General features: G+C 55.8%; 1 protein-coding gene across 1 annotated transcript in view; it reads left to right on the forward strand.

Annotated features, from left to right (window-relative positions):
* Positions 1-1,237: 1,237 nt before the first annotated feature.
* The window catches only part of SH3BP1 (SH3-domain binding protein 1), a gene marked incomplete at its 3' end in the record, with an annotated part of 9,246 nt that continues 2,354 nt past the window's right edge, over positions 1,238-8,129 (forward strand). Inside the window, exons 1-12 of the mRNA XM_009876970.1 lie at positions 1,238-1,298; positions 2,709-2,711; positions 3,444-3,484; positions 3,855-3,959; positions 4,823-4,899; positions 5,195-5,306; positions 5,404-5,480; positions 6,140-6,275; positions 6,916-6,984; positions 7,377-7,467; positions 7,758-7,900; positions 7,988-8,110. Coding sequence (XP_009875272.1) covers positions 1,238-1,298; positions 2,709-2,711; positions 3,444-3,484; positions 3,855-3,959; positions 4,823-4,899; positions 5,195-5,306; positions 5,404-5,480; positions 6,140-6,275; positions 6,916-6,984; positions 7,377-7,467; positions 7,758-7,900; positions 7,988-8,110 — 1,038 coding nt within the window. The remainder of the gene's footprint in view (positions 1,299-2,708; positions 2,712-3,443; positions 3,485-3,854; positions 3,960-4,822; positions 4,900-5,194; positions 5,307-5,403; positions 5,481-6,139; positions 6,276-6,915; positions 6,985-7,376; positions 7,468-7,757; positions 7,901-7,987; positions 8,111-8,129) is intronic.

Consider the following 8,129-nt stretch of genomic DNA (forward strand, 5'->3'; position numbering starts at 1 on the left):
TGGGTGCTAGTTCCTTTGCCAGCCGCATAGCCTGGCCAACAACCATCTCTGTTCTTTATTAGTGCAGAAGGAGGAAAGTCCCAGCTGCAGGTAGCCAGAGATAAGGCGAGGTTCAAATGTCGTGCAGCCACCAGCAAAGGTGGTGGTGGTGTGGGAAGCAGGGGCCTTTTTAGAACAAAAAAGCTGAGCCCTGGTGCAGCTCTGCAGAGACAAAGCAGCACCTAAGCCTGGGAACCGGGAGTTTGTGGTCTCCGTACAACTGTTTGTGGGCGCTGCTGCTCTGCGTTTGGCCAAGCCGCCCTGCTCGGAGGAGCTCTGCTGGTGATGAGGGTGTTGGGAGGAACAGGGCCTCCCCAGGGCACCAGCCCTTGGCCCACAGCTTTTTGGTGACTCGGGATAGAGCCTCTGCGACAGCAGGGAGGGAAAGCAGGGTGGAGTGTGCAGAAGGGGCTGCAGGTGTAGCTTTGCCTCTAATCCTCCTGCTTTTGGCACAACAAGAGGGATATGACGCAGGGGGAAAAGGATGGAGTTTGCACCCATGAGGATGGAGAGGTGCCCAAGGGGACCCAACTCTACGTTGGCGGAGTCTGGGTGACCAGCTAGGGCAGGGTGTATACCAGGCACCCCTGTAGGCACTGCACAGCCAGCTGGCATGGCCATGGGTTGCCCTGCAGTGCAGCTGGTGGTGGGCAAGGCAAGGGGGGAAAAAAAAACACCGCAGTTGAGACAGAGAGCAAGAAACAGAGCGTGGGCACTTTGCTCAGTCTCGGCAGCAGCATGTGCTTGTCCTGCCTTGTTACGTGCTTGCTGTAATATTTCCCCTTTAAGGCTGGGCTGAAGTTATTTATACTTGTGGGGTGGTGACAGGAACACAGTGCGGAGCAGGAGCCCTGAACTGCTCTTACCTGATCTGCAGTGGAGGGGCGGACAGAGGAGGAAGGAAGCTCAGAAAAAGAGAGGGAGCAAGAGAAGGGAGTCCAAGGGAGGGGAAGAGAAAGCAGGCAGGGCATCCCCAGGGAGGGGCGAAGGAGGGGAGCAGCTGGGAGAACGGAAAAAGGTAGAACAGGGGAAGGAGGAAGGAGAGGAGTGAGGAGGGAGAGTCCTCAGGGAAAAGCAAGGGGCGCGCTGGCTCCAGGGAGCCAAGAGGCTACAGCATCCAATGCCAAGTGTCACCGAGGGGTGCTGAGTGGGTACAGCCAAGCAGAGTGGTTCTCGTGGTCTCCTCCCAGCTCTCAAGATGATGAAGAGACAGTTTAATCGCATGCGGCAACAGCTGTCCCATCCCAACCTCACCAGCCGTTAAGGACTTCTCCACTACCTGTGTTGGGGGGCTGTGTGGGAGTGGGATACGGGTTCTGGAGGGCTTGTGCTGAGGCTGTGGCCAGGGGAAAAGGGAGAATGACCCTGGGTTTAGAGCATCTTCAGCATAAGCCAAAGGGCTGTGGCTCCCCAGTGCCTTGGTGCTGCTCAGCAGGGACATGATCCCTAAGCTCGGCTACCTCTCCCAGGGCCCACAGATGCTGCATCCACCTGGAAACAGGCCTTTCCTGACTTTGGCTTCCACAGGATGTGAGGGTGATGGGGAGGGATCTTCCAGCCACATACCCTTGGTCATACAATGACCAGGAGGATGTTAGGAGATGGGACCTACCATCCCCACTGAGCTCAGGGTGCCCCACGGGAGCCAGATGCCCTGCACAGCTCTAGCCAGCCTGGTAGAGTTGGTGTCTTGGGATGTCCTTTGATGAGAAAGACCAGAGATCCTCAGAGCACCCATGGAGGACTTAGAGCTTCATACAAATCCCTCCAGCCCCATCCTACCTCCACCGCTTCCTTATTTTTGTCTTCAGCTTTCCAAAGCTCTCCCCTTGCAAAACCCAGAACTGAAATCACAGGGCTGGGCCCTTCCATCCCAGCCCCCTCAGTCCCTCCCTCCTACAGCCACGTCCGCAGGTTCTGCAGCACTGGGAGCCTGAGTGGGACCAACCGTGTCCCCTGGACCACTGAGGTCCTTCAGCCAGCCCAGCTGATCATCCACAGGGAAGCAGTTCCCACATCCCCGTGGCCTCTTGCTCTTCTTGCACTCCCCAGAGGACAGCACAATCCCCTTTTCCATCCCTTCTCCCTCAAGATGTCTTATCTCCATGCCAGGCAGGCAGGAGATCTCAAGCAGCTCGCGGAGCCAAAGAGCAAGCTCTTTGACCCATTGCAGAGCCTCTCCTCTGTAGACCGTGATCTCACGTGATTTTTCTTGCCTTCAACCAAGCCACCCCCATTTCCTGCAGCTTCATGGCCTTGGTGGGTGGTGAAAAAAGAGAAGCACAAACTGGGGAGAAAGCAGCAGCAGCAAAGGGAACGCAAACAGTGTTCCCAGGACGTAGCAATGAAAGCTGGCTGTAAAGAGAGGTTTCCTCTGTGGGAGGTGTCAGGGAGGTCTGGTGGTGATGGCAGGTTTGAATTTGCTTTTGAGTAGAAATGGTGCAAACTGGAAATTTTCTCTGACAGATTCACTCCTAATACCTGCTGCAAAACCGGGCAAAAAGCTGGTTTCATGTAGGCATTTCTGGAGAGGCTGGTGCTGGTCTCAGTCCCCAACTTGACCATAACAATATCCTTGCTCTGGCACTGGTGGCCTCACACCCTCTGGCTACCCTATCCTGCAAAGACACATGCCAGGCTCTCTGGATTTGCCTTCAGGGGAGAGGCAGGTGGTCACAGGTAAAAGGTTTCACCAGCAAACATCCCTGCCACGGCCCCTAGGCATACTGTCTCCAAAAAACAGGCCACATCTGGACATTCTGAACACGGTGCTCAGAGCTGGAAGCCATGTCTAATGGTGTGTCCACCAGCCAGAAAGGTTGGTTCCCTTGCCCTGCTCCTGCCGTTCTTGTCCTCCTGGATGCTTTCTGCCTTGTGTATGATGGTCCAGGCTATAGTTAGCATCTCCTGCTCCCCAGAGCCCAAAGAGACACAGATGGGATGCATAAAGACTTGCAGGAGGAGGCTCGGTGGAGGTCACCTCCATCTGCCAAATCAGAGAATTATAGAATCATTCAGATTGGAAAAGACCTTTAAGATCAAGTCCAATGATTCACCTAGCAATGCCAAGTCCATCACCAGACCATGTCCCTAAGCACCACACCTACACGTCTTCTAAATACCTCTGGAGATGGTGACTCAACCATTTCCCTGGGCAGCATGTTCCAATGCTTAACAACTCTTTTGGCGAAGAAATTTTTCCTAATGTCCAAACTAAACCTCCCCTAGTACAACCTGAGGCTGTTTTCTCTTGTTCTATTGCTTGTTACCTGGGAGAAGAGACCGACCTCCACCTCGCTACAACCTCCTTTCAGGTAGCTGTAGAGAGCGATAAGATCTACCCTCAGCCTCGAGGCTGGATGACTCCAAGTCCCTCAACTGCTCTCTCTCCTTCCTCCATAGAGCCCAAGAAGCAACTGAGCTCCTGCCAGAAGATTTGCTGCAGGTGAGGGGCAGGCTGGGCCAGCTGACGTGTGCCTGCTTGTGCCTGGGTGTGGGAACCTGCCTCTTTCCGCCTGCCGTTTGCCCTGCCAGCACATCCCAGTCACGGGGCTGGGATCAGCCCATGTGCTGGAGGGCAACTCCAGGACCATGGCATTAAGGGAATGGCAAGCTCCTGCCATGGGAAGGGATTCCCCAGCTGCTCATAGAGGGATAAATCCTGACCAGGAGCTGTGCTTCTTTTTGCCTGGATTGAGGCTGCAGTGGGATGCTGAGCAGGCCACCCACACCCAGAGCTGGGTGAGGGGAAGATGTCCTTGGGGCTTTCACTGTTGCCACAAAGGGCTTCCCCAGTCCCACCTTTCTGTCCCTAGATCGAGCAGAGGATCGAGCCAGCCAAGCGAGCAGCTCATAGCGTGTCCAAGAGGCTCCAAGCCTGCCTGCAGGGGCAATGCGGCTCCGAGATGGACAAGCGAGTGGTGAGTAGAGTCCTCCCGCTGCAGCCTACCCAGCTCACACCAGCTCTGTCCCCCACTAGCAAAGGGGATGCCAGGCACCTGCTTTGCAGGCTTTGCTGAAAGGTGGCCCAAAGCCGTGCCCAGACCAGGTCCCATCTCCAGCCGTGGCCACCAACATGTGCCTGAGGAGGGCAAGACAACGCTCTCAACCATCACTAAAGAGTCTTCTGAAAAAGAGATGGAGTCTTTGCACTGAGTAACCCTCCAAAGCCCTATTGTCCATGTTCCTTCCCTGTGAACCTCTGACACCTACAGTCCCCTGTGAGGAGCACCACTGGAGGAGTGGTTGGGCACAGTGGTGCCACCACTTCCTCCTCCTTGGTTTGAACCTGACACACTTTTTACCAGCTAAGGCTCACCAGCCCTCGTCTGGGAAGCAAACAGCACTTTCCTTAGCCCCACCATGATTTTGTGGGTTCTCTCTTCTTGGCAGCCTGACAAGTCCCAGCTTGGCGCAATTATTTTTGATAATTAAACTGCTCCATGCATTTGAAGTTGTGTCAGGGCTGGGCTTGGTGATGGTCTCCATCAGCATCACAGTCCACCACAGGGGACTATTTTGGAGAAGACTGCAAGTTTTCTAACCAACTACAGAGTCTCTGTGCTTTGTTTAGATAAGTCAATCTTAATTTTGGCTGAAGTGACATACAAAGGGCCCTTCTTCAGGCCCCAGGGCCAATAGGACTGGGTGGGCCAAAGGAAGATATGGGTACTCAGCGCAGGGCTTGGCCATTTGCTCCTGTGCCATGGTGGCATATTTCACGGCGATGGAGCTGCCACATACCAGCTCACCATCCCTTTCGTGAATCCTTGTCTCTGTGCAGAAGAAGCTGCCCTTGATGGCTCTGTCCACAACGATGGCTGAGAGCTTCAAGGAGCTGGACACAGAGTCCAGCCTTGGGTAAGTGCCGGTGGGAGGAATGGCCAGGGGCGAATCCTGAAAGATGTCAGACCCTGGCAGAGCCACTGTCTTGGCTCAGGGGCTCCCACAGCCAAGTTGAGCTGTCAAACCCTGACCTCAGTGCAAACACTGGCATTGGAGTGGGAGAGCGGATAGTCAGCACCATCAGCCACTAATTGCAAAGGGAGCTGGGCTGTCTCAGGGTCTCATGTGGGTACAGGTACGGCACGGGAGCGTTGGGTCAGAGAGTGGCACGGTGCCAGCACACAGTCATTTCATCTCTATCCACGCGCAGGAAAGCCCTGGAGATGGGCTGCTGCATACAGAGCTCGCTGGCCAAAATCTTGGCTGAGTTCGAGATCGCCCTGGAGTGTGACGTCCTGCAGCCACTCAATAAGCTCAGTGAGGTAGCCCTGGCCACCCTCCTGGCTCCACTCTCCCATTCCACCTCCCCTTCCCTGTCCACAGGCCTCCTCCACTCATTCTGGCCACTCTCTTCCCCAGGAGGAGCTTCCTGTCATCCTGAAGCGCAAGAAGACCCTCCAGAAGTTGATTTCTGACTGGAATGCAATCAAGAGCCGGTATGGGGCACACTGTGTCCAAGAGACCAGGGGCCATGTGGGGCACAATGCCCAGCCAAGCTGGATAAGAGAGGAAAATACCTTTCACGGGGAGCAAATTTCCAAGGGCTGGGGTCAAACTTGAAGAGACAAGCCTCTCTGCAGTTGCATCTTGCTCTTGGCTGAGCTGCTGGCTCCATGGCACAGGAGAGAAGCGCAGCACCATAGCCAAAGGCAGCAAAATGCTCTGGCACCAGCCAGTGCCACTGAGATTACCCCACTCCAACTCTCGTGGAGTAGCCCACACCATGCTGGGTTTCTCTGGGAAAGCAGGGCAGCTGTGGGTCACTGATGGCTTGTTCCACACTGCCCTTCCTTTGGCTTGAGGGAGGAGAGGAGGGGACATCTCGGGAGAGGGGCTTGGGAAGGGTTCTGAAGAGCCCAGGTGTTTCAGTAAGCCTTGCTGAGTGTCCCCCAACCTGACCAGGTTGCACCCTTTGGTGTGGCAGCATCTTTCTCTGGGTGATGGAAGTGAGAGGTTCTGGCCTAGGAAAACCACCATGAGCCAACACTGGGGCTTGGTGTTCCCCTTGTGATTCCCATACCCCTTCTGCACACCCATCCCACTCCGTGTCCCTGCACTGAGGCTGTTTGTGTGCCCCTTCTCTCCCACCTCAAAGGCTAAACCAAGTTGCCAAGAGCTCCAGTAACAGCACTGGTGCTGGTGCTGGCCCAGGGGCATCTTCTGCTGCCAACAAACTGGAGGTCTTGAAGGAAGAGGAGGAGGAGGTGAAGAGAAAGGTGGAGCAGTGCAAGGTGAGAATGCCACTCGCTCTCCCCTGTGGGGCAGCTCCAGGGTTGCAGACCTGCTCCCCTCCACAAGCTGCATGTGCGGTGACCCCATGTGCCAGCCGGCACATCCCACCCTCCACAAGCAAACCAGTCCTTCAGGAAGCAGAAATAGAAAGAAGCCCCAAGCTCAAGGAAGAAGAAGGGTAAATGATTCAAAGCACAAACTGCTGCAGACAGGAGACTCCAGAGCAGAGAGCTTATGGGGTCCCCTCAGGCCAGGAGCTAGTTGAGCTGGGGTCAGTGCTGGGTGGCAAGGGGCTTTCACATCAGCTTTCTCCAGTTCTGCCCTGTTTCTCTGAAAAGTCCTGTGACTTGTCTGGTAGAGCTCGTGTGTGGGTTCACCCACAAGGGGCCGAGACCTCTTGTCCCTGAGCCACTTGTGCCAGGATCCTGATCATAGGGCAGGTTACTGCTGCTACCCAAATGCAAGTGATGGGGGCAAGGAGGAATCCCCCTGCAGTCCCAGCCTGCCTCCCCACTGCAGCCAGAGACCTTGTCTGGGCCATGCACAGCCCAGACAAGGAGACTTCATGAAGGCGTCCCCCCTTCCTCGGGTGCTAGGGAGGAGGCAGAAGATTGTTCTCCTCTGTGTCTCCCTTCCCAGGATGAGTACATGGCTGACCTCTACCACTTCTCCACCAAAGAAGACAGCTATGCCAGCTACTTCATCAAAGTAAGTCCTCTCTCACACTCCTCCTTAGGGTGTGAACATCTGGGATGTGTCTGAGCCCAGCCTTGTCCATATCCACACCAAGTCCTCCACCCAGAGCAAGCCACAGCACAGTACCAGGCACTAAAGTCTAAAGCTGGTGTTGCTCCATGTGCTGTGGGTTAACGCCACCATTAGCATCAACTGCGAACAGAGTGGCTTGTCCCAATGATCTCCTCTCTCCAATATGCCCTCTACCCCTCACAATAGCCATGGTCCCATGGACCCCAGCGGGTTTCCCTTGCAGCTCCTCCTTTATCCTGTTTCCTTGTGGATGCAATGTCCTGGGGATGGGAGTCTCTCTGAGGGGAGCCAGTGCCAATCTGAGTGTCGTTTATCTACCTCCTGTCTGGTAGCTGCTGGAAATCCAAGCCCAATACCACCGACAGTCCCTGGGATCACTGGACTCAGCTCTGGCGGAACTGAAAGAAAGCAAGAGCCAGACAGGTACCCACTGGCTCTCCACACAGCCTGGGGAGAGGTGCAGCTAAGCCAGGGCGATGCAAGTGTGTCTGGAAAGGCTGGAAAAGGCAGGTTTTCCCTCCCTGAGCCTGCTGCTGCCTCCCACATCAGGCTGGTGGGTTGGGGATCGTAGCCTGAGGCAGACTGGAGATGCTGCCTGCCTTGCCTCTGCCTCTGCCCAGTCAGGCTCTGCTGGGAGTGACCTGTCACCCTGGGTAGATGCCAGATGGCCCCAGTGGTCATGGTCTGTCCTGACATTCACCTCCCTCTTCCAGAGCCCCTCTTGGCTGCAGATACCTCAGTGGCAGGGTACTATGGCGTGCCCCTAGAGAGGCACCTCAAGAGCTTGGGCCGGGAGATTGCACTGCCCATCGAAGCCTGCGTGATGCTGCTGCTGAACTCTGGCATGAGGGAGGAGGTAGGCAGTGCTCCTGACCCACCCCTGTCACCCTCCCCCTGAAAATGCAGCCCCCCCACATCCCTTCCCTTTTTGCTTCATCCCCAGGGACTCTTCCGTCTGGCAGCAGGTGCCTCAGTCCTGAGGAAGCTGAAGAGCAGCTTGGCCAGTGGCTCCAACACCCTGGAGGAATTCTACTCGGACCCCCACGCTGTGGCCGGTGGGTGCCAGTGAGGTGGGGTTGAGGGAC

Source organism: Apaloderma vittatum, unplaced genomic scaffold, assembly GCF_000703405.1.
Source record: "Apaloderma vittatum isolate BGI_N311 unplaced genomic scaffold, ASM70340v1 scaffold32739, whole genome shotgun sequence".
In the NCBI taxonomy this organism is placed as follows: domain Eukaryota; kingdom Metazoa; phylum Chordata; class Aves; order Trogoniformes; family Trogonidae; genus Apaloderma; species Apaloderma vittatum.